This window comes from Hippocampus bargibanti, linkage group LG06 (assembly GCF_051943395.1).
Source record: "Hippocampus bargibanti isolate YZ-2025 linkage group LG06, ASM5194339v1, whole genome shotgun sequence".
Taxonomy (NCBI): domain Eukaryota; kingdom Metazoa; phylum Chordata; class Actinopteri; order Syngnathiformes; family Syngnathidae; genus Hippocampus; species Hippocampus bargibanti.
Window position 1 is genome coordinate 28,798,964 of NC_142739.1, and position 27,159 is coordinate 28,826,122.

General features: G+C 39.7%; 2 protein-coding genes across 2 annotated transcripts; one reads left to right on the forward strand and one right to left on the reverse strand.

Annotated features, from left to right (window-relative positions):
* The first annotated feature begins 1,619 nt into the window (after nt 1-1,619).
* On the forward strand, nt 1,620-12,783 carry pianp (PILR alpha associated neural protein). The gene is made up of 5 exons (XM_088999436.1): nt 1,620-1,672; nt 1,741-2,102; nt 3,119-3,197; nt 11,035-11,181; nt 12,709-12,783. The coding sequence occupies exons 1-5, from the start codon at nt 1,662-1,664 to the stop codon at nt 12,728-12,730; spliced, it is 621 nt and encodes a 206-aa protein (XP_088855562.1). The 5' UTR covers nt 1,620-1,661; the 3' UTR covers nt 12,731-12,783.
* Nucleotides 12,784-15,924: 3,141 nt separating this feature from the next.
* On the reverse strand, nt 15,925-27,024 carry cops7a (COP9 constitutive photomorphogenic homolog subunit 7A). The gene is made up of 9 exons (XM_088999435.1): nt 26,873-27,024; nt 24,889-25,017; nt 22,381-22,503; nt 21,060-21,135; nt 20,173-20,261; nt 18,718-18,920; nt 18,542-18,647; nt 17,366-17,535; nt 15,925-16,399 (listed from the first exon to the last, which is right to left on the reverse strand). The coding sequence occupies exons 2-9, from the start codon at nt 24,904-24,906 to the stop codon at nt 16,360-16,362; spliced, it is 825 nt and encodes a 274-aa protein (XP_088855561.1). The 5' UTR covers nt 24,907-25,017; nt 26,873-27,024; the 3' UTR covers nt 15,925-16,359.
* Between the last annotated feature and the right edge of the window lie 135 nt (nt 27,025-27,159).

Consider the following 27,159-nt stretch of genomic DNA (forward strand, 5'->3'; position numbering starts at 1 on the left):
CACGTCAATTCCAGCCGTCAGTACTCCAATGTAGCGTCCCAGAAAATGCACAAGATGGCGCGCAAGCTCCGTTGGAAATGGGCTGATTTGTCTGCTGGGAATTTGTGTCAACTAGTATCAAATAGTTGTCTTGGTGCAGCACACAACAATTCACCATCGCGTTATTTATGTTTTCCTTCTAATTTCGCAATCAACACAGTTTTCAGACCAAACAAAGTACCCAAAATGCAAGACTTCCGGAATATTCAGCGCGAGTCTTAAAACGTAAAATATAGCTATATGCGGTGGAATCTTTGTAAAATACGCTCAGTATAATTCATTTGAAGCCATTTTTACAAATTATGGACACAACTTGTCCGGAGACGTCGGTTGTCCTTTAAAAGATATATGTATGTATGTTTAAAAGATGTATGTATGTTGGATGTATGTATCTTTATTCGTCTCGCATTGGAGAAATTTACATTTCACATCAGCAAAGTTATGAAAGGAAGAGGAAAAAAGAAAGAAGTAGAAAAACAAAATACAGGAGCTGCGCCATCTTGAAGTAAAAAAAAACAACAACTAAATAACAAATATGACAACACAAAGACAGAGGCATTCATTCTTCAGCATTTGCTGTACCCTCTTTGTGACATGAAGCAGTTCCAGATGAAAGAGGAGAGCATCTATAAACATTTCTTTGAGGGGGGGGGGGCATTACAGTGCAATTTTTGTTGACAAAAAAAAAATCGGCATCCCCACGTTTGCCTGTGATAGTTTCCTCTGTTAATATTACTTTCAATAAAGCCGTCACATGCAAATTTTTCCCTAAACATCAAACTCCTTTCACAATAACGCTTTTATTGAGCCAGGGTGACCTATGCAAATTAATATGAATGAAATTATTCTCCACCTCCTGCTTTGTTTTTCTCTCTGTAGCATCCCGCCGTTAATATAATCTTTTTTTTTTTTTTTTTAATGACCCCCGACACCCCCCCCCCTCACCCTTCTGCTGGATCTTCTAAACGTGGCTTTCTGTATCGTTTGTTTGCCACGTCAAATGTGTTGCTTTTCATTTGAAGTCATAAAAAAAAAAACATGCGCACACATAATTAGCATTTAAATCTCTGGTAGTCTCTCTCCCTTCATCGCTCAGCTCTGCCTCTCCAGCGGACTTCATGTCTCGGTCGCTAAGGCAACCAATGCTTTTAACCCCCTCTCCCGCCCGTCCATAGCCAGCCCCTCACGTTCTGTATCTCGCCATTCCTTCCTCTTCGCTTGCCGGAGGTAGGCACCGATGTAGCTCGGGAATGTGTGAGTGACATTTGCTTGACATTTGGGCGATGGGAAGTTAGTTTCAAGTATCGTCTGCGTCGCTGATGATTTACGGGCTCGCCGGTGAACGCTCGCGACAGTTCCCGGGCGATCGCGGCGTACTTTTTTTTTGGGGGGGAGTGCGCCAGGGTGCATCATTAAGTTGAAATGGCCTGGGGGAAGCGGGGGTAGATTTCGCGCGGATTGAAAAGCGGGATTTTTGGCCAGAGACGAACAGCGCGTGGATTGGAGAGAGAAAAGCCGGAGTACCCCCACCCCCCCACCCCTCCCTCCATTTGTTTTCTTCTCTTTTGCTCATGTTCCAGAGATGATCGGCGCGCCGGAGTGTCAGTGAACGCAGCGAAGCGATGGAGAGATGGTAAAAAGGCAGTTTGGGGTTGTATCCCCCCCCCAACGACACCCCCTAATCTTTATCCTCCCTTCCAGCTCCATCGCTCCTGTCGCACGACTGACCGCCGCGGTATTCCTGTTCCTGGTCGTCGTGGTGACGCGACCTTCCACCTGTCACCGTGACGACCAGGGCGAGGAGCGGGCGGAGGCCTTGGCCGTCCAGCTGTCCGTCAACGCCCAGGTGACGCCCACCCCCCTCTGGGCGGTGGTCTGGGGGCCCACGCAGCCGCTGGAGGACGAGACCTACCACCTCCTCTCCAGCCAGGAAATGGCCTCGGCCTCCGCCGACTGGCTGTACCCGGATGCCAGCACGCCCCCCCGAGAAGACGCTCGCCCGGAGTCGTGGAACCGAGAGGGTGTAGAGGACGGGGGGGCGGAGGAGGCTGAGCTGGAGGAAGGTGGGTGTCGGGGAAAATGAGGTGGTTGCTTCAGGTGGAGGGTGACCCGCTACGCCCAAAACAAGCATGTGTCTGGAAAGCCTCATCCTGTTGCCATCGCTCACCGCCGGCAATCTGTCGCCGTCTAGAGAAGCAGACGACGCGACGGGAAGGCGTTTTTTTTTTTTTTTTTTTTTTTTTTTTTTTTGCGAGGCCAGAATCCTTTTTGGTACGTCTAATTTCACATTCGTCTGCTCTTATTGATTTTTTTCTTTTCTTTTTGCCATTATTATACAGTCAAACCTCCATTTCCGAACGTCTCGGTTGTGGACCAATAATTTCGTATTTTTTTTAATGCCTTGGTTTATAACGGAAAATGGGTTCTCAACTCAACCGAGCGCACCTGAATGCACCATTCGACTCGCGTCCGCCTCCTTCTACATCACTTCCTCATGTCGCGTCTCATTGTGACCGACGCATTATTCTTCTGTAGCGTTCCATTGTGAGTGTATTGTTCAATATCGATTAAAAAAAGCAGGCATTAATTAGAATGGGATATGTTTTGGTTTGAGACCAAATCGGTTTTCAAATAAGTTTCTGGAACAGATTATGGTCAAAAACCCAGGTTTGACTGCATAAGACCGAAAAGAGAGAGATGTATGTGGTACTGTCGCGGCTTGGAATTGACGCGGATTAACGTAACAGTATCTTTTCATCAATGGATGCTACAGCTTAGTGTTAGCTTTCAACATTTAATAATAATAATAATACATTTCATTTATAAGCGCCTTTCAAAACTCTCATGGACAATTTACAGTCCCAGGATATTTTTTTCTGCAGGTGAGCAGTGGCAGCCACACGCGCCAGCTTGTAGCAGACAATTAAAAAAAATAAATCAGACGTTGATTGTAGTGGGAAATGTTTCGGTTTTCAACCAAATCTGTTTTATGGAAGGGATTATGGTTAAAAACCCAGATTTAACTATATACGTCACGCTCCGAGAATATTAAGTCTGCGTCCGTGTGTGTGTGTTCCAGTGGACCCTCAGTTCTACGTCACTGTGACCATCTCCACGCTTCTCATCCTCACGGCAATTATCATCACGACAAAGCTCTGGTAGGAACTTCCTTCTTTCTTATCTTATCTTATAAGATAAGTCAGTGTCTAATCATGACTTCATCGCCACGCAAGTGGGCCACGTGTGTCGCCCGAAGCCATTTTTGCGAGGACGGGAAAATTATTCATACATTTTGAATTCAAATTTAGCTGCTAACGTCCCAGATGCTAACGTCTCATCGTGTGGAATATTGATTTTTTTTATCAATGCGTGCGTATTGACCCAAAAAAGTCGATGGATATTGTAGATCATGTATCGGATACTCGGGACATTGCGGTAGCGCCATTTGATCATGCCGATCAAGAGGGACATGCACTTGGTTAGCAGTTAGTTTCGAAGAAGGCCTCAAACCCAGAAACAGAATCCCTGCGTTGCCTAACAATCACTGCACAATCCTAAAAATATTGCTAGATCACTTCAGATAATAATAATAATAATAATAATAATAATAATAATAATAATAATAATAACAAATACATTTCATTTATAAGTGCTATTGAAAGTTTTTCTGTGGGTGAGTAGTGGCATCCACACGCGCCAGTGTTCATTCAACTCGTAAGTAACTCAAATAGATAGAAAGCTAGCGAGCTACCTAATAGTTAGCTAATAATAATAATAATAACATGTATTAATAATCGCCTTTCAAAACTCAAGCACATAGCTAATAGATAGCTAATAATAATAATTATAATACATTGTATTGATAAGCGCCTCTCAAAACTCTCAAGGACATTGCCTATAGATAACTAGCTAGCTAGATAGCTATATAGCTAACAGATAGATAGCTAGCCAGCTATAGCTAATAGTAATAGCTAATAATAATAAATTTTATTTCTAAGCGCCTTTCAAAACTCTCAATTAATAGATAGCAAATAGATATAAAATAGCTATCTAGCTAGGTAGAGAGCTAATATGTAGCTACATAGCCAGCTAGCTCGCTAATAAATAGCTAATAATAATAATAATACATTGTATTTATAAGCACCCTTCAAAACTCTCAAGGACATAGCTAATCGATAGCTAGCTAGATAGCTATATAGATAATAGCTCGCTAGCTAATATAGCTAATAATAATAATACATTATATTTCTAAGCGCATTTCAAAACTCTCAAGTAATAGATGGCAAATAGATAGCTAGTTAGCTAGCTAGATAGCTGGCCCACAATCCCAAAAAGTACAATAGCCGAGGGCGCTTTTACTTGTTTAGCTAAAAAAAAAAAAAGTATCCTGACAACAAATTAGAAGCTGTCACTTGCGGTGTTGCGGGATGACCAAAAACCTGGAGAGCCTCTTGAGATTTCCCACTTGGCCGACGGACATGTGTTTGGAAGACGATTGGCGAGAGATTGTCTAGCAGTAGGCAAGCTAACGCGAGCGCAGAGGGCCAAGAGGGGAAGGGGGGTTTACACCCCAAGTAAGCTGTCAAAGCTGTTTCCATCCTTCACCGTCCTCTAATGAACCCCAGAGCTTTTTTTTTTTTTGCCTTCAAGACGGGAGTCCGAGGCGTTAAGACACAAGTGGGATCTCGGAGCCGCGTGACGCTCTTTTGCTATCGCGCCCGGCAAAGAGGGCTACATCGTAAGCACAAAACGGATGGGTTATTTCATCCGTTGTGAAGTGCCATGAGCAAATTGTGTTTTTGTTTTAAACTAGGAAAAATATCATTCCATAAAAAAAAAAAGCACAATGGATCAATTGAATCAATGTTATGCTGCTACCCAGTTTGGCCACCGGGGGCAGTATAAGACAAAATAGATACAGTACTACTTCTATATAATAATACAGTAAAGTCTCGTTATATCGATATTCAAGGGAGTCCGAAAAAATATCGATATAACCGGGACTATCGATATATCCGACCCTGTTTGCATGTAATTTTCTCCGTGCGTGCATAGAAATAGTATCGATATAACCGGGACTATCGATATATCCGATATCGATATAACGAGACTTTACTGTAATAATAATTTAATTTATAAGCGACTTTCAAAACTCTCAAGGTCACTTTACAGTAACAGGATAATTTTTTTCTGTGGTTTCGCTCAACCCGGATGTAACTCGAATAGATAGAAAGCTAGCTAGCTCAGAGGTAGCTAATTATCACTCAACCCGGAAGTAACTTTAATAGATAGAAAGCTACCTAGCTAAGAGTTAGCTAATAATCACTCAACCCGGAAGTAACTCAAATAGATAGCAAGCTAGCGAGCTAGCTCAGTGGTAGCTAATTATCACTCAACCCGGAAGTAACTTTAATAGATAGAAAGCTAGCTAGCTAAGAGTTAGCTAATAATCACTCAACCCGGAAGTAACTCAAATAGAAAGCTATCAGCCCGTTTCCACAGGCTGATAAATTCCTTACATGGAGCTTGGTCGCCCTCTTCTGGCTCTTTTTGGTGCAACATGATGTTTTCAGACCCAACAAGTACAGCAAAATATATTGACGTGATGGAAGGACTGCTACAATGTGTCTTTTTTTCGGTCAGGGGCGTTCCTTCAGTGACGTCACTTACGGACTCGTCACCAACTCAAAAACAAAAATTTCCGGAATATTCAGCGCCAGTTTTAAAACGTAAAAATAGTTATATGCGGTGGAATCTTTGTAAAATGCGCTCAGTAGAAGTTATTTGAAGTCATTTTACAAATTATGGACACAACTTGTAGGCGTAGGTTGTCCTTTAAGCTTTAGATGAAATGTATGTTTGAAGTTTGTTATGGCTTGGAACGAATTAGGCCATTTACATGGAAAACGCGTCTCGGCTTAAACTTTTTTTTCAAGTTAAGAAATGTCATTTCGAACCCATTAATTTTGTAAATCGAGATAACACCGTATACCCGCACATGGACGTGTACATCCAAGTTTCATCGAACTCAAAGGCAATTTGATCTGTAACATTGAAGGTGTCATTCGAAATGAGTGTTGTGAGCAGGTGGGAGGCACTATGGGGGGGGGGGGGGGGGGTATAACGACAACTATTTGAACTGCCAGAAGCCTGACAAACAGTTGGAATGAGACATAGACGATCCCACCAGAAGCCATTTTTTTTTTTGCTACACGCTGAAGATTCCAATCAGCCGAGAAAAATTGAAAGCGTCAAAAAGGGGGAGCGAATAAATAAAATAAATCAATCCATAAATCTATTCGCCGGCTTTCCACCCCCTCCCTCCATATCTTCTTCTCTCCACCCGAGGGGCACATCACAAAGAGCCATCGCTCGTTTCTTCATATTCGTACGGATTGCTTGAAAGATTTTATTTCACTTTGGAAAGACAGAAAAGAAAAAAAAATCATATTACAACGGCCGTTGTTTATGTACCACGGCGGCCATTAAAGGGAAAATGGCCGCCGCATCCACATGATATAGCGACGCACTTCCACGCTTTGCTGATCAGACCAATAACGTCAAGTTGATTTGACCGTCGGCTCTTGCGCACCCCCAGACGATCGCATCTTCTCCTTTGTCAAGGTTTCTCGTTGTTTTCCATCACATATTTATGCCTTCGTTCTCCATTTTCCTTCTTGCCAATTTTTCAATCCGGCATCTGCAACGATCTAATTTGTTCCACTTCATATTTCCATTCTTTTTTTTTTTTGTGAGCTCAGATTTGCCTTCACGATCTTACATACTCAAAATCTCCCTCGTCCTCCCACTTGGGCCTCGCTAGCGTCGCAGGGATTTTATTTCTTGCTCTCAATAACCCCCCCCCCCCCCCTTCCCCTGACTTGAGATTCTCGGCTTCCTGTCCATATTGTAATTGCCGTCTTTGCATCTTATCTCCGATTCTACACTCGCAGATTCATCTCCACCAAATAAATAAATCACACACACACAAAAACGGTCCTCACTTGTCAAAATTGAACTCACTACATATGGTATAAAATGTTGGTGGTCCTCACAAGACTAGTCATACAAACACACACACACACACACACACAAAATGGCCTTTCTAACTGTTGCTCCTTCGAATTTACATCAGCGGTGACCTCATTGAAACGAACGAGAGGCGAGGGTATAGCGCTGCCGGCGCTATTTGCGGTGCGGCGCGATAGCCCGGCTGGTGCCAATGTCATCAATGTGTAAATAATGGCATGTGTCGGTCGGACGGACTGGAATGATGGGGTCGAGTGGCATGGGGGGGCGATGGGGGGGGGGGGGGGGGGTAGGAGGCGGTTCGGCGTGATTGCGGAGGAAAAATAATAAAGAAATAAATAATAAAAATAGATTACATAAATAAATACATACATACATATTAGATTAAATTCATATTCAATTAAAAAACATATTTCATTCAATATTCAGATTAATATATATATATATATATATATATATATATATATATATATATATATATATATATATATATATATATATATATATATATATATACAGTAAAGTTTCGTTATATCGATATCGGATATATCGATAGTCCCGGTTATATCGATACTATTTCTATGCACGCACGGAGAAAATTACATGCAAACAGGGTCGGATATATCGATAGCCCCGGTTATATCGATATTTTTTCGGACTCCCTTGAATATCGATATAACGAGACTTTACTGTATATTCATATATTAAATAAATATTCAGATTAAATAAATATTGGATTCATTAAATGTTTAGAATAAATACTTAGATGAAATAAAAATTGATTAAATAAACAAACACATACATACCTATATACGTATTTAGATTAAATAAATACAGTAAAGTCTCGTTATATCGATATTCAAGGGAATCCGAAAAAATATCGATATAACCGGGACTATCGATATAGCCGACCCTGCGCGCATGTAATTTTCTCCGTGCGTGCATAGAAATAGTATCGATATAACCGGGACTATCGATATATCCGATATCGATATAACGAGACTTTACTGTATTCAGATTAAATAAATATTGCATGAAATACTTAGATTGAATAAATAAATAAAATATTTAAGCGATTATAAAAATGTAAAAAAAAATAAAACAACCATTTGTGTGACGTCGTGGATGTTAATTTTTGTATGTCAATATAGACCCATTATCAATACATTTTTACAAAAACTATGAATAGAATAATATAAAATAAAGCGCCCTAGAATAAATTGTGTACTGTGTATGTGTGGTAGAAAAGGATTGTTCAGATGTTTAAAACAAATCTTTTTAGCATCCGAGCTACATAATTGTTAGTTAGCTAAGCGGTATAATAAGGCTTTATGGGACAGCTAGCATTAGTTTAGCGCTCCAGTTCGGTTTGGATTCAGAGTCGGGGTTAGCCGTGTAGCCCCTGCGACGCGAGGATGGAGTTGGTTTAGTGGTTGAGTTTATGGGCCCGGGAGGTGGGGGGGGTCCGCATTAGCATTCAAAATGTCACACGACGCCGGAAAGAAAACAATCCGGAGTCGGCGTAATAAACAGGAGGTGTGCGGGTGTGTGTGTGTGTGTGTGTGGGGGGAGTTGTAACAACAAACACCGACATAAAAAATCAGAACTGACGATTTGTTTTTGGCCGCGACACTATTGTGACAGCTTTAATTCCGAGCATGTCGGAACCTTGCAAGACATCAGTAACAAACAACTAAGTGAGTGCCAAGTTCATATTTTTGATTGACGCGACATCCGCCCCCAAAAGAAAAATCATAACAAGAGAATATGACAATGATCCATCTCTCTTTTTGTAGCTAAGCCGTTTGACTTGAGTCAACATGTTAGCATTGCACTTTTTTTGATAAAACACATCGGCAGGTGTCAGCTTCAATGAGCAGTTTGTGTCCGTTTTCGGAACAATTTAGCCCTTTTCTATGTTTTTCCAAACTCCGGTTCGGGGGTCAAATGCGGCCCGTGGTTCATTTTCATCCGGCCCGCAGCCTCCGTCATAAAATTAAGAACAAGAATGGCCCGCATGTCGAATGAAAACATTGGGCAGTAGCGCTGTTAGGCAGCGTTCACTCAACCCAGAAGTAATTCAAATAGATAGAAAGCTAGCCAGCTACCTAGTAGATAGCTAATAATCACTCACCCGGAAGTAACTCAAAGATACAAAGCTAGCTAGCTAAGAGTTAGCTAATAATCACTCATCCCGAAAGTAACTCAAATAGATAGAAAGCTAGCTAGCTAGCTAAGAGTTAGCTAATAATCACTCAACCTGAAAGTAACTCAAATAGATCCATTAGCCAGCTAATGGATAGCTAATAAATTGGTAATAGATAACCAGCTAGCCAACAGCTAGCCAGCTTACAGCCATCCCGCTAGCCAGCTAATAGCTATGCAGCTAGCTAATGGATAGCTAATAAATAGCTAATAGATAGCCAGATAGCCAACAGGTCACCAGCTAACAGCCAGCCGGCTAGACAGCTAATAGCTAGCTTGTTAGAAAGCTCAAGACTGACTCAATATTCTGTGGGACCTGCAATTTGAGAGAAAATGACCTGGCTCAACGATCTTGGAATTGAAGCGGATTTAGGTGGGAGAGGACAATGTACTTTCGTCAATGGATGCTACAGCTTCGTGTTTGCATTCAACATTTAGCTTGTAGCAGACGTGCACATTCCACCATGATGTCCCTGATCCACTGGTGAAAAGAAGGCTTTGATCCTCTCCTCTTTCATCTCAAACTGCTTCATGTAACAAAAAGGGTGCAGAAAGTGCTTCAAATTGAAAACTGTCTGTGTCTTTTGTGTTGTGTCACATTATTTGTCATGACATTTTTTGTTGTTGTTTTGACTTCAAGATGGCGCCGTGAGAATGGCTGCCTTTACAGCAGCTCTTGTATTTTTCTACTTCTTCCTTTCCTTTTTTTTCCTTCCATATATTTGCTGCTGTGAAATGTACATTTCTCCACTGCTAGACTAATAATCGGAATATTGGGGGAAGTATGACATACTACACTGGAACCTCGGTTTTGGAACGACTCACAGTTCGAACAAATCGGAGTCCGAAAAAAAAAAAAAAGAGAAATTCTTGCTTCGGAGTTTGAACAAAAATTGGAGTTCGAAGGCCTGTACGACGCGTGAGGGTGGGATGCTGAGCGGCGTACGGGTGTATCGCTCTCTTCGTGACCAACTGTTGTCGCGTACGAAGAGTTTTAGCCGCTAATCATGCCTCCAAAGAAAGTAAGTGATGCTACAAGTGAAAAAAGAAAAGTAGTGCGTACAACGATTGCATTTAAGAAAGACATAATGGCAAAATATGAAGGAGGTGTGCGAGTGTCTGATCTGGTGAGGGGCGTGGCGTGGCGAAACCTACGATCCACCGTCCACCTCTGCTGACCACCACTAAGGTAAAAAAATGCTATTCTTAATTCTTTTCTTTATCCTTTTTTTTAAATTATTTTTACACGTTCATGTTATCGTAATGTTTCGTACGGAAGATTACGATAACGCAAACATACAATTAGCCTGGGTTACATTTATTTGTGTCATTTTCTGAGATATACATTGCTTTTTATGTGTTGGTCAGCATAATTTAACATGCAATTTTAATTTCATGTGCAATTTCATGCATAAAATAACGTTTAAAATACTAAAAAGGTAAAACATTCAGGGTGTTGGAACGGTTTAAAACGATTTACATTATTTGTAATGGGAAAAATGATTTTGGTGTTTGAACAAATCGCTTTTCGAACAGGGTTCTGGAACGGATTATGGTCGAGAACCAATGGTTCCACTGTATTTTATTTTAGTTTGGTTACCTTTGTCGAAAAACATCGTCTAAAATCGCATTTGCCACCATTGAGATCGCGATTTGAGTAGCGGATACCAAATGCTTGGCCACGCTTCCCCCCTCTGACCCCCCCCTTCCCATGCTCCTTTCTTTGCTTCATCCTATCTATCTATCAAACCGTGTCTCCAGTTACGATCGCAGCTGTTCCCGGCATCCGGCCCCGCTGTCCCGCGCAGTGGCCCCGCCCCTCTCCCGCCCCCTCCCGTGCTCCCTGGCGTCCGAGGACAGCCGGCAAACGCTGCACAGCGCCTCCTTCTCCTTCGCCGATCGCGAGAGGTAACCACACTGGCTTAACTCATTCACTGCCATTCATAAAATTTATTCGGGAATTGAACGTGTGACGTGGAGCGCTTTTCCCAAATTAGTTCGGGTTTTGGTTTGTCATGCTTGGGTGCCGATAAAGCGCTGGTCAGACCTCTGGCGATTCCCCCCCCCCCCCTCCACGAGGGGGCAGCATTTGCCTTTTGGCCATGTTAGGGCTTTGTTACGGCTTGAGCTGTTGTTAAAACGCTATGCAAACCAATATTGCATAGTATTTTGGACAGCTGCCCCCATTTCAAACTCAGATAACTCCAGACCTATATAACTTAGGAATTAACTCTTTTTTTTTTTGATGAGTCTCAGGTTTCTTCCACTGCATTGAATGTTGTTAAAGCGCCATATAAACCAATATGTATATATTGTATTGTATTTTGGACAACTGCCCCCATTTCAAGCTCAGATAACTCCAGACCCGTATAACTTAGGAATTAACTTTTTTTTTCTGATGAAAGAAGAGAGACTAAGTTTTCTTCCGCTGCATTGAATGTTGTTAAAGCGCTATATAAACCAATATGTACTGTATTTTTTTACAGTTGTCCCCATTTCAAGCTCAGATAACGCCAGATCTATATAACTTAGGAATTAACTCTTTTTTTCTGATGAAACAAGAGAGTCTAAGGTTGCTTCCGCTGCATAATAATAATAATAATAATAATAATAATAACAATAACAATAATAATAATAATAATAATAATATATTTAATTTACAAGCACCTTTCAAAACTCTCAAGGACACTTTACAGTCACTGCATTTTTTTGTGTGGGTGAGCAGCGGCAGCCATTTGGGCCAGCGTTCACTCTACCTGTAACGCAACAGCAAAGTTATGAAAGGAAGAGGAAAGGAAAGAAAAAAAAGCACAATATAAACCAATATGTACGGATTGTATTGTATTTTGTACAACTGCCCCCATTTCATGCTCAGATAACTCCAGACCCATATAACTTAGGAATTAACTTTTTTTTCTGATAAAAGAAGAGAGACTAAGATTTCTTAAACTGTATTGAATGTTAATGATGTCCTAAAACTCAATATTTTGTGGGTCCTGGAATTCGAGTGAGAATGACAAAAACCCTGGCACTGGAGTGGACACATTTTTTGCACATGATCCAGCAGTGAATGAGTTAAAAAGTAAATCAAAATTAAAAGTCTGTTTTGGACAAAAATAGACAGTATCACATCACCAAAAGAGCATTTAGCCCGATAGTACAGGAAAAAAATAAAATGATAATAACCCCCCCCTCCAAGTGGGGGTCTTTTGTTCAAGGGTATTTGCAGCTAATCTGCAAAAAGGGCTAATTCTAGTGCTTCACTCCTTCTAAATCCCCCCGTGATGCCGCTTGGGTAATTTGGGACGACATCACTTTTGTACCTTCGGGCCTTTCTGTTCCACTTGACTTCACATTACACCCCCCCCCCCAATGTTGAAACTTTTTGTTTTCTAACACTTTATTTCTTTCTTGTTTTGTCTCTTGCTGTGCCAGGATACCCGTCGTCAACCTCTGAGGGGACGGGGTGGGGGGGGGGGGGGGGGGGGGGCTCTTTTTTTTTTTTTTTTTTTGCCTTTCTCCCACATGGTGAACACTTCTATGGAGACTACAGATTTTTTTTGTCAGGGGGGGGGCGACGACGCCCGCAGCAGCATTTTTTTTTATTATGTCCCAAACTGTAAAATACATTCAGGGACCGCAGGTATTCAAGCTGCCGCGAAAAAAAAAAAAATTCGGCTGCTTTCCCTGAAGTCTTAAAGGACAACCGACATCACTTTTTTGTTTCCTAAATGACATCAGAAAAACGTTTTATAGTATCTAAAATACACAAAACATGCAGTATATTTTGTATTCAAATGCAAAACACCAATAAAAGTGACTTCAAGTGTCCAAAATCTGCAAAAAATTGAGCTGCGAATTAGGCATTTTCAGATAGTCCCGCCCCCAGTTCGTGATGTCACGCCAAGACGTCTTGCATTGCTGGAGAATCCAAACAATGGCTTCAGATTCGGACAATATGCTTTCTTGTTACACATCCAGTTATGAATATGATTCAAATAGTTCCGAAGAGGAAAGAATACATGTTGCAATTGATTAAAGAAGTCCTTCCGTGTCATTTTGAGGCAACATTGGGGGGAAATGTCTCACCAAAAAAGAGGCAGAAAATGGCGTCCAAACTCCTGTGAGGAATGAATCATCCCGTTTCCACAGGCTGATAAATTCCTTCCATGGAGCTTGGTCGCCCTCTTTTGGCGGCTTTTTGGTGCAACATGAGGTTTTCAGACCAAACAAGTACAGCAAAATGCAAGGACCGCTACAATGTGTCCTTTTTTCGGTCAGGGGCGTTCCTTCAGTGACGTCACGTATGGACTCGTCACCAACTCAAAAACAAGACGTCAGGAATATTCAGCGCGATTCTTAAAACGTAAAATATAGCTATATGCGGTGGAATCTTTGTAAAATACGCTCAGTAGAAGTCATTTGAAGACATTTTACAAATTATGGACACAACTCGACCGGAGACGTCGGTTGTCCTTTAAAGTACGACAACTAGATGGTCTTTGTGTACCACACGAGTTCAATAAAAGAGTATTTGAAACCGCTGTCGCCCGTTTGTTCGTTTGAACGGTCGATGGAATCATGCCTCAAAAAGTTTTTTTTTATTTTTTTTCTTGAACAAATTGATTGGCGCACGCCAATCACGTCGACAGGTCAAAAGGGGAACTTTGAGAAACGAGGAACGTGTTTATCTGGATGCTTCGTCTACTTTCCGCCTGTTACGGGGAGACGAGCGGGATTTCTGGTTGAACGCCCCCCACGCCGCACGCCGTCCTTTATACCCCACCTGCGCTTCGTTCGTCACGTACATGTCAACGCAATCAAAGTGAGGGCGAGCCGGAGGGGGAATTGGCGCCAGAAGTATATCGAGATGCACCGAATTACCGTGCGTGCAAGTCAGGGAAATTTCAGCGTCGGGGTAATTGATTGGAGCGGCCTTTTCTCGCCTTTGAAAAGATTAAATATTGAAAAAGAATTGCCCGCCGGCGGCGGTTCAGACATCCTGCCACTGGAAAAGCCTCCGCGGAGACGTACACTTGTTAGAATTTGCACTGGTGAGGATTGAGGGGGAGGAAGGGGGTGTAAAGTGGGGGGAGGGAGGGGTGACAGCGGGTGAAATTAACGCCACTATTTATAAATATGGAGGACAGCTAATTGGCTCCATGTGAGACTGCACAGCAGTGGACCATCACAGGCCACATATCAAAGCCTGTAATATATACACACACACACACACACACACACACACACCAGGGCCCAATGACGATGCCAATAATCGATAGATTAAAATCCCAATAAGCGATTAATTAACTTGGAAAAAAATAACTTTTTGCAGCTCGCATTGAAAACAACGGTCTTTTTTGGTGTCTAAGGTGCACCAGAGTATAAGGCGCACCTCCAATGAAATGGTGTATTTTCAAACTTGTTTCCGGTGTATAAGGCTTACTAGAGTATAAGGCACACTCCCAATGAATGGTGTATTGTCATTTTTTTCATATATAAGGCGCACCCCCCCCCCCCCCCAATGAATGGTGTATTTTCCAAAATTTTCCATAGATAAGGCGCACTGGAATACAAGACAGACACCCAAATAATGATGTATTTTCAAACTTTTTTTCATATATAAGGCGCACTGGAGTATAAGGCGCACCCCCCCAATGAATGGTGTATTTTCAAACTTTTCCCATTGTATAAAGCGCACCAGAGTATAAGGCGGATGCCCAATGAATGTTGTATTTTCATTTTTTTTCATATATAAGGCGCACCCCCAATGAATAGTGTATTTTCCAAAATGTTCCATATATAAGGCGCACTGGAGTATAAGGCGCACCCCCTATGAATGGTGTATTATCAAACTTTTTCCATGTATAAGGCACATCGGACTATAAAATTATATTAAAAAAATATTTTTATAAAAAATATATTTTATATTAAAAAATATAAAATTCCAAATATGACATAGAAATATATAAAAGTTTTCCAAATATAAGGCACACCACATTATAAGGCGCTACAGTAGAGGCTGGGTTGACGCACTACTGCTAACAGTAGTTGCGAGACCTGTTGTGGCTCAATATGACTTTATGTATAAGGCGCAGGGTCATCTTTTGAAGAGAATCAATGCTTTTGGGTGCGCCCTATACACTGGAAAATATGATACATTAATTGATCAGTGATATTTTCAACAACCTGAAACTGGATTTTTTTTTTCATGGTGTGTTTCAAACGCTATCATGAAAACGTAATAATCATTTCACCGACATGCAGTATTCTTTTATTTTGACAATCCAGCCATACGGTAGCAAACAGCACGGAAAGGAAATGGGTATACATTTATCCACGTTATGTCTTAAATTTATCATATTTGTCAATGACCCACCCTCAAAATATTTTATAATATATTGATATAATATAATATAATATAATATATTGATATAATATAATATTTTTTTATTTAAAGCCTCACCGAGCTGGAATCTCAAGATTCGTTTGGATTTCCACCCGCATTTTGACGCAATTTGGGTGCGGTTCCACCCCGTTTCCCCTCCTGGGAGTTAACATTTAGCGGTAGCGGTAGCACCCCCCCCCTCCCCCGGAGGTAGTGCTTGCATTCAAAGACGGCATGCTAGCATGAATGAGATCTCGTTAGGATAAGTGTCATGTTTTTTTATTTATTTCCCAACAATGGATACAATTTGAAACTCATGGAGGGGGGGGTGGGGGGGGGTCCAAAAAAAAGGAGGCTAAGCTAATGGCAGTAGCATGTGACAAAAACGCATTCAAAAAAGGCTCCTTTACGCAACGGGATGTCCGGTTTTGTTCATTTTCTTCAAAATGGCGGGATGGGGGAGTGGGTGGTAAAAAAATTACGTGGAGGTGAGATTCAGTGAGTGGGTGAGCCCCCTCCCCAAAAAAAATGTGTACCCAAAGCTTCCCGTCAAGAATGGCGGTGACCAAAGGGGGGGGAGTAACATAATGATGGCAACCCATCACTTTCTTTGAACCCGGTTTTTTTTTTTTGTGTGGTGGTGGGGGGTGTTTGTTTTATGTCCCAAAACGAGTCAGCGACGACACTTTGTCACTCCTTCAGTTGGACTTGGACCAGATCTTGCCGCTGCCTCGCAGTCTGGCGAGTATAGAGAATGATGTCACTCGGTGATGTGGAGGGGGAGGGGCTAAGGGGTTAGCGGTGGGGGCTAAAGGGGTTAGCGGTGGGGGCTAAGGGGGTAGCGGTGGCGGCTCATTTGCTCGGTTCGTTTTTGCTCTGTTTTTTGCTCTGATGGGCATCATGAAATAATAATAATAATAATAATAAATGTCATTTCTAAGCACCTTTAAAACTCTCAAGGTCACTTTACAGTCACAGGATAAGTTTTTCTGTGGGTGAGCAGCGGCAGCCACACGCGCCAGCGTTCACTCAACCCGGAAGTAACTCAATAATAAATAAAATAATTATAAATAAAGACAAATAATTCATTAATAATAATAAAAATAACAAATGTATAAATAAAATAGAAAATATACATAAAATACTAAAAAAAACAATAAATAAATATTCAATTAATAATAAAATAATAATAAGCAAAAAATGGATGACTTATTAATCAAGGTGTACCACACGGGGTCTGCCTCGGGGCATTTTACAATGCGGGACAGGTGTGCAATTGAAAACTGGTAATGGAAGCAGAGCAGAACAACCCTGACAGCCACTTTTGGCAGCAGCTGGCTTTTTAATGTTTATTGGGGGAGGCAGTGAGGGGGTTTTGGGGGGGGGGGGGGTGCGCACAGCCACAGTGGCTTCCCGCCGAATTAACTGTGCTCTCTGTGAGAACATTGGACTAATGGCTTTCATTTAATGTTGAAGGAGACACTTGAATCGCATTGTCGTTATTACTCGGTAAAATGGAACATTTCGAAAGCGTACTTTGCAACAAAAAAAAAAGCCAAAGTGCTCCGAAAAATGAGAAAATTAATGAAAAAATAAACATTTCCATGTGATCTATTTGTAGCAATGTACTTCCATTTAAAAGATTTCAAGCGGTTGAGGGATACATTCGCTTATATATAAAAATAATCATTCAAGGCAACTCACCCTTTGACTTTGGAACTCTTTTTTCCCGGCTGTCGCGGTTCCTGCGAGGAGGCGGGGTCTCGCGGTTCCGCCGGTTGGTCGGCATCCTGATTGGAGGCTGCGCCGGCGGGGGCGGGGCCGGATGACGGCGACGCCGCGCTGGCCTTGAGGGTTTTTTGCAGGTTTGACACCTGAGGGAGAATCAATATTGGGTAATAATAATCATAATCATAATAATAATAATAATAATAATAATAATAATAAGAAGAAGAAGAAGAAGAAGAACAATAATAATAATAATCATCATCATAATAATAATAATAATAATAATCATCATCATAATAATAATAGTAATAATAATCATAATAATACATTTCATTTATAAGCGCCTTTCAAATTTCTCAAGGTCACATTACAGTCACAGGATTAGTTTTTCTGTGGGTGAGCAGCGGCAGCCACACACGCCAGCGTTCACTCAACCCGGAAGTAACTCAAATAGATATAAAACGAGCTAGCTAGCTAATAGATAGCTAGCCAGCAAGATAGCTGTATAGCTAATAGACAGATAGCAAGATAGCTAGTCAGCCACCTAGATAGGTAATAGATAGCCAATAGATAGCTAGGTAGGTAGCTAGCCAGCTAGATAGCTATATAGCTAATAGCTAGCCAGTCAGCTAGATAGTGAGATAGCTAGATAAATTAAAAAAAGTGAAGAGAGGAAAAAAAAGAAATATGAATAAAATCAAGAGAAAAGACAAAAACAAAAGGCTAATCTAATCCAATCCAAGACAAAATTTAAAAAGCACGTACCTCAAAACATCAAAGGAAAATGTCGCTTTAGGTTTAATAAAACACAAGATTCAAAAATCTCTTCTTTTATGGTCACCTTTGACCTTTAATGACAGGAGTTTATCGTGTGGAAGGCTTGCTAAGTAATTTCATGGAGCTGCTCTTGCAAGATGGCTTTCACGAGAGAGGGACGACAGACCAACGAACGCAAGTGGGGGCAAAACGGCCGGCGGCAAAAAATGGAGAAAAAGAGAGGGGCAAAAACAACAATCCAGTTGGGATTTGCTTCTTAAATATCACAAGTAGGCAACCGGAGGCGTAAAACGGTAATCGTGCAAAAATAATAATAATAATAATAATAATAATCACATTGACAAAGAAAAACGTACTCAAGGCATCAATACCAACCTCCGTTTCCACTTGAACTTTGACCTTCAGCTGGCTCTCACGATATTGATTGGCCCGGGAGACTTGCTCCTCGATGCCGCAAAGCACCGCCTCGCAGCCCGTGCACCTACGAGGAAAATGGAGATCACGGAGAGGGTAAAAGGTGCGCAGGGGGCGATACAGGGGGGAGGACTGACCACTCCTGGAGGGTGTTGACGATGTTAGGCAGCTCGTTGGGGCCCAGGTCGCGGCCTACGCTGCAGTCCACTTCTACTTGCTGGTTGCGTTGGTCCAATTTGCCTTGGATGATGTCGCAGTACACCGCCTCGATCAGAAGGTCCTCGAGCTCGCGTACGTTCTTCAGCTCCAGCTGCTGGAGGAGCAATGAGTACGGGAGGCACTGCAGGGGGGAAACGGAATGGCAAATTTGTTGAAATGTCACTTGCCAAGTAGGAAGAATCCGCCGGGCGATTCCCTAGAGTTGGTCTTGGTGACATTAAACGCGGCAAATCGAAGGACGGAGAGAGAGAAGAAGGACGTCGGATGAGATGGAATTAAGTGAGATCAGACTCCGGATTGTCAAGTGGACCGGCGCCAGTTCGCTGGGTCATTTTGGAGCGGGCCACACAAAAAAAAAAAAAAAAAAAAAAAAAAAAAAAAAAAAAAATCAATGATTTACATGATTATGTAATTTGGATGTTTTATTTTGAAAAATGACCAGATCCTCTGTTACATTCATCTATTGCAAGGGTGTCAAAAATAAATACATAAATAGATACATTAATAAAAACAAACAACAACAGTAAATAATATATTAAAAAAAAAAATAATAAATAAAAATACATAAATAAACGGCTGGTTGGATTGATAAATGGATGAATAAAACAATAAAAATTAATTCTAACTAATAAAAATAAATACATAATAAATAAATAAATAAATAAATGGATGGATGATGATGATAGATGGATGATAGAGAGATAGCTAGCTAGATAGCAAGAGAGATAGCTCCAGAGATAGCTAGCGAGATAGCTAGCAAGATAGCTAGCAAGATAGCTAGAGAGATAGCCAGAGAGATAGCTAACGAGACAGCTCGCGAGATAGCTAGAGAGATAGCTAGCGGGATAGCTAGCAAGATAGCTGGAGAGATAGCCAGAGAGATAGCTAACGAGATAGCTATCAAGATAGCAAGACAGCTCGCGAGATAGCTAGAGAGATAGCTAGCGGGATAGCTACCAAGATAGCTGGAGAGATAGCCAGAGAGATAGCGAACGAGATAGCTATCAAGATAGCAAGACAGCTAGCGAGATAGCTAGCGAGATAGCTAGATATCTAGAGAGATCGCTAGATAGCGAGAGAGATAGCTAGATAGCGAGAGAGATAGCTAGCAATATAGCTAGAGAGATGGATAGATAGCTAGCAAGATAGCAAGAGAAATAGCTAGCAAGATAACTATCAAGATAGCTAGCGAGATAGTGAGAGAGATAGCTAGACAGATAACTAGCGAGATAGCTAGATAGATAGCTATCAAGATAATGAGCGAGATAGGTAGTGAGAAAGCTCGTGAGATAGCTAGCAGGATAGCTAGAGAAACGGCAAGAGAAATAGCTAGGGAGGTAGCTAGCTAGCTTGATAGATAGCTAGATAGATACCTTGAGGTTGGAGGCCAAGCTGATGATGGACAGGTGCCGTAGTTTGTTCCGCTGCGCCGGTGTCAGCTCTGGGAGGGACCCCGCTCGGGCTGAAAAGAGGCCAAAGGGTGTAAAGGGGTCGCTAAATTCGGGTGGGGGCAAGTTTAAGGAGCCCTTCACTGCCCTGCAAGAAGTCCCTGGCGAGTTTATCTACTAAAAAAAAAATCCCACCCAGGGAGGGAAATCAAAATCCAGCATTGTACAAATCTTGTTGGCTATCTCGCTAGCTATTTGCTGTCTATTAGCTATTTAACTAACTAGGTGGCTATCTAGCTATCTGTCTAGCTATCTTTTAGATAGCTATCTAGCTAGCTATTATATAGCTGTTAGCTAGCTAGCCATTAACTAGCTATTAGCTAGCTATGTAACTAGCTACCTATTTGATGTCTATTAGCTATTGATAGATTAGATAACTATCTAGCTAGCTGCCTATTAGCTATCTATCTATCTATCTATCTATCTATCTATCTATCTATCTATCTATCTATCTATCTATCTATCTATCTATCTATCTATCTATCTATCTATCTATCTATGTACAGGTGGTCGTAAGTCGAGCTGGTCGTAAGTCGGATGTTACCTGTATTAGCTAGCTAGCTTTCTATCTATTTGAGTTATTCCGGGTTGAGTCAACGCTGGCGCGTGTGGCTGCCGCTGCTCACCCACAGAAAAATTCCTCTTGTGAGAGTTTTGAAAGGCGCTTATGAGTGAAATGTATTATGATTATATTATTGACGAGGGTATTTGTCGATTTCTCGGGACTGCAGTTGGAAGAAGTGCATCGTAATAAGAAACGTTTTTTTTCATATTTTGACTCGGATTATTATTATTATTACCAAACGACGTACCTTTGTAGTCGCAGTAGGTTCCGTAGGCGAAAAGATTGAGGAGTTGGTACATCGGGGCGTAAGGGCCGTTCTCCAGCTGGCAAACAGAGAAGTGACATCACATGAAGTTACACGAGTAGTGATGTAGAAAGCCTCACAGAACACGGAGAGATATTCCCAATAGTCGCCGTTTGTTATTTGAATAAAATGTATGGGGGAAGACGTCTTCTTTAATTCTTAATAATTGACGGTGTAAGATTGCTGATGTTTGATTGACACGGTTGTCCCTTAAACAACCACCAGATTGTCGAAAAGCAGTGCGCTTGTTTTGTATTTTGTGCCTCAGATAACCAACGACACAACGTACAGTGATACCTCAGATCACGAACTTAATTGCTTTCCAGAAAGTGTGTGCAAGGCGAAAAGTTCGTCTTCCAAACATTAATTTCCCATAGGAAACCATTAAAATGAGAATAATCCGTTCCCAGGTCCCCATAAAAAATAATTTTCTACTAAATAAAACTACACAAAATATACCTTATTTGATGTATAATAAATCTGATATTGTATTGTAATTAAATAAATAAACTATACTGTATAATAAAGTTATTTTATTTACCTTTGTTATGGTTGTTGATGTAGTTGCCTCTTAAAGATATCCGAGTGAAGTTACCGTGCTTGCGCAGCGATAATACCCTCACTCACACTGTCCCCTGCAAGCTGCTTTTCTTCCAAATCAACCTCAATCCAAATCAAGTTTTTCAACCTCTTCTACTGCTTGACACCGTTGCCATTAAAATGAGAATAATCCGTTCCCAGGTCCACATAAAAAAATAATTTTCAACCAAAATAAGCCTTAAAGGATAACCGACGTCACTTTTTTCTTTCTTAACTGACATCAGAAAAACGTTAAAATACAAATGAATAAACAAATACAGTAAAGTCTCGTTATATCGATATTCAAGGGAGTCCGAAAAAATATCGATATAACCGGGACTATCGATATATCTGACCCTGTTTGCATGTAATTTTCTCCGTGCGTGCATAGAAATAGTATCGATATAACCGGGACTATCGATATATCCGATATCGATATAACGAGACTTTACTGTAAATAGCTAGCCTATCTCCTGTGACTGTAAAGTGACCTTGAGAGTTTTGAAAGGCGCTTAATAATGACATGTATTATTATTATTTGTTGTATTTTGTCTAGTTTCCTCAAAAAGTTTAAAAAAACAGCAACCCCCTACCCCCAAAAAAAAAAAAAATAAATAATGCAATCACGGCAACTACTGGACAATAAATTGCCCAACTCCCTTTTCACTCGAGCGGAGGCGGCTACCTCTCTGACATTAGGCAACTCGAGGATGTCGGAGAAGACGTAGAGCCCGGGGGTCTCCAGCACGGAGCCGACAGCTTGAGCCAGCGTCGAGCCGGACAGAGACAGGAGCTGCTCCAACTCCATCTATATATAAAAAAAAAAGAAATAAAAGTGAAGACAGTTATTTAATCACACTCACTGGATGTCCTAATCGCTACCAGAGCGCTCAAAGGCACTAAAACAGACTTTGAGGGATTTCCTCAGAGTACGACCTTCACGTGACCTTCAAAAAAAAAAAAAAAAAAAGCAGCGACGGCCTCGTGTGGGTGCGATGAAAGGACACTATTTCATCTCCGGGTATGCCCAGAGATAATCTCATCATCGTGTTTTGAAAATCAGAGCGAGAGCAACTCTGCTACTTCAGTAAATCAATCAAAACAAATGACTAGATAGGTAAATAAATATGTAAATAAATAAATGGGTGGAGGGATAAATAAATCAAAGGATAAATAAATGACGACATCAATAAATATACATAATATACATAATGAATATCAATAAATACATAAAATGCAGATAAAGAGATAAATAAATTGATAAATAAATAAACAAATGACGAAAACATAAATAGATAAATAATAAATGTAATTTAAATAAATAAATAAATGGGTAAATAAATAAAGAGATAAATAAATGACTAAATAAATAAACACATAAATAAATAAAATACAAATAAATAAATATATAAATACATGAAAAAGACATACATGACTACAAAAAGGAATACGAAATGAATATACAGTAAAGTCTCGTTATATCGATATTCTCGAGAGTCCGAAAAATATCGATATAACCGAGACTATCGATATATCCAACCCTGCGCGCATGTAATTTTCTCCGTGCGTGCATAGAAATAGTATCGTAATAAGCGGTACTATCGATATAACCGATATCGATATAACGAGACTTTACTGTATATAAAATAAGATAAATAAATGAATAAACGAATGAATGAATAAATAAATGAATGAATATATAAATAAAAGAACAAAATAAATAAATGAAGACATAAATGGATAGATAAAAAGTTAAATGGGTGGATAAATAAATATTATGATATCAAAGATAAATAAATGACCACATAAATAAAATGATATAAAAGATAAATAAATGACTACATAAATAAATAAAATGTGGGTATAATAAATAAATAAATAAATAAAAAGATGAATAAATGACGAAATAAATAAAATGTGGGTATAATAAATAAATAAATAAATAGATGAATAAATGACAACATAAATAAATACATATAAAAATCAAATTCAAATAAATACAAATACAGATAAATACATATAAATGAATCAATAAATGAATAAATAAATGCATAAATAAATAAATGACTATATAAATACATACATATAAAATAAATAAAATACAGACAAATGAATGAATGAATAAATAAATGAATAAACAATTGAATAAACAAACAAACAAGCAAGCACGCACGCACGCACGCACACACAAATAAATAAATGACTACATAAATAAATACATATAAAATAAATAAAATACAGATTAATGAATAAATAAATAAAGAATGAATAAACTAATAAATAAATAAATACAACTGACTACATAAATGAATACATATAAAATAAATAAAATACAATAGATGAATAAATAAATGAATGACTATATAAATACATACATATAAAATAAATAAAATACAAATGAATGAATGAATAAATAAATGAATAAATAATTGAATAAACAAACAAACAAGCAAGCACGCACACACACACAAATAAATAAATGACTACATAAATAAATACATATAAAATAAATAAAATACAGATTAATGAAGAAATTAATAAAAGAATGAATAAACTAATAAATAAATAAATACAACTGACCACATAAATAAATACATATAAAATAAATACAATACAGATTAATGAATAAATTAATAAAAGAATGAATAAACTAATAAATAAATAAATACAACTGACCACATAAATAAATACATATAAAATAAATAAAATACAATAGATGAATAAATAAATGAATGACTATATAAATACATACATATAAAATAAATAAAATACAGACAAATGAATGAATGAATAAATAAATGAATAAACAATTGAATAAACAAACAAACAAGCACGCACGCACGCACACACAAATAAATAAATGACTACATAAATAAATACATATAAAATAAATAAAATACAGATTAATGAATAAATTAATAAAAGAATGAATAAACTAATAAATAAATACAACTGACCACATAAATAAATACATATAAAATTAATAAAATACAATAGATGAATAAATAAACAAATAAATAAATAAATAAAAAATAAATAAATAGATAAATAAATGAATGAATAAATGAATAAACAAACAAACAAGCACGCACGCACACAAATGAATATATCAATACATAAATTACTCAATAAATAAATAAATTACTAAATAAATAGGGTCTACGTGTAGGACCCCGTATAGGAAAACACCAACATGTTTCTGCGTCGTCATCCCGTGGGTGGTTGTGGCCAGGACAGTATCTCGAAGGTCTTCAATCCTGTTCCATCCGATTCAGACGTGTTGCAGCAGGAAGACACCCCAAGCAGGAAGGACAGCGGACCTCTGGGAACAGGATTGAAGACCCCAGTAGTATATGAACAAGGGGTGGGGGGGGAGAAGAAAATTTAGATCACATCAGATCTTCTTCCGCATCCGGGTGAGGGTGAGAGAACAAAGCGTGTTTAATTTGGATCAGCTATTTTAAGAACTTCCTCCCAAGAGAGCCGACGGTGGCCCACTTGGGACATTTTGGTCTGGCTACGGGGTGATACAATTACTCAGTTTGCGTCAGACTACGTTACACCGCTGCGGGCTACGTCTTAAAATGAATACCGCAGAGATGTATTTTGAGTGGAGGTGACTGGTTTGCACCTTGCGCTGACACTTACAAAAATCTGCATGTTAGCGCCTAATACGTAGGTGCTCACACGCACGTCTGGCACCCTTTCGGATCGCCGGCTGGCGCTTGAAAGAAACATATTTTCAAGCGGGCGTCTCGGACCAATGTGTTGGCAGGTGTAGCAGCCAAAACAACCTACGCTTTTACGCTATAATGATAAACGTGTGACATTAAAGGACAACCGACGACTCCGGACAAGTTGTGTCCATAATTTGTAAAATGGCTTCAAATGACTTCTACTGAGCGTATTTTAAATAGATTCCACCGCATATAGCTATATTTTACGTTTTAAGAATCGCGCTGAATATTCCGGAAGTCTTGTTTTTGAGTTGGTGACGAGTCCTCACCATACGTCACTGAAGGAACGCCCCTGACCGAAAAAAGGACACATTGTGGCAGTCCTTCCATCACGTCAATGCATTTTGCTGTACTTGTCTGGTCTGAAAATGTCATGTTGCACCAAAAAGAGGCAGAAGAGGACGACAAAGCTCAGTGTAAGGAATTAATCAGCCTGTGGAAACGGGCTGATTAATTCCATAGCTTTGCCACCATCTTCTGCATTTTCTGTGACACTACACGTCTGTCTTGAGCCATCAAAACGACCCAGAAAACCTTTAATCGATTGCAAACATGTAGGCTTTCCTCTTCAGAACTATTTGAATCATATTCATAGCTGGATGTGTATCCAGAAAGCATATTCTCTGAATCTGAAGCCATTGTTTTGATTCTCGAGCAAGGCAAGACGTCTTGGGGCGACGTCACGAACAAGGGGGCGGGACCATTGAAACTGGCCACTTCCGGGTTTATTTTTTTGGCAGATTTTGGACACTTTAAGTCATTTTTATTGGTGTTTTGCATTTGATTAAAAATATCATACTGTGTGTTTTGGGTATTGTAGATGCTATAAAACGTTAGTTAGGAAACAAAAAAAGTGATGTCGGTTGTCCTTTAATGTAATCGTTGCATAAATAATTTAGCATATAAACGTACACGCGTCTATAAAAGGGGAGTTAAACGCAACATGTTTCTGTCATTTATTTATCGAAAAGTTATTTCTGTAAAAAAAATAGTTTGGAGTTACCAGAATTAAAGGTCGCCCAAAGAGCATAAAAAAGAAATACTTATTAGAAAACAAATGCATCTTTGACGTTATTTTTACTTTCTCACTGTGATTATCAATTGCAACTACAGTTGTCTCCGGTCTCTTTGCCCGTGCAGGCTCTGTATCGTCATACGGCGTTTTACATTCACGAACATTAGTTAATAAAACGAAGACCCTTCCGATAACTGTGATAAATTAAACACACGACATATTAAAGATGATTCTGATTCTGACTGTTTTCTGCCTAAAAGCTAGCATGTCATTAGCATTCAGTAACGCTAGGCCATGGTTTATTGTAAGCCTTTCCATAGACCACAATTCATAGAAAAAGACTCGTGTGCCTTTTAAAAGGTGTGATAACGCATAAAAGTCGACATAAAAGTATCCTAAATTAAACAAATTTGAGTAAATATTACCTTGTGGTGTCGGTAGCAAGCGGATTAGCCTTCCCGGTCGGTGGTTCACTTCCGCTCAGCTAACGCACGACAACACAGTAACGTGCTCTCTGATTGGACACTTGGTGAGGAAGCTGGGCGCGGTTTGTAGCTGCTTTACGTCACTAGGAGTGAAGCAGAAAGAACAGCGACACCCAAAGGCGATTCACCTTCGTAACAACACGTTGTGAGTATGTTTACCAATTCAGAGCGGATCAATTAATTTTTCAGATCAAGCATATCCAAGAATATGCTTGATCTGAAAAAAA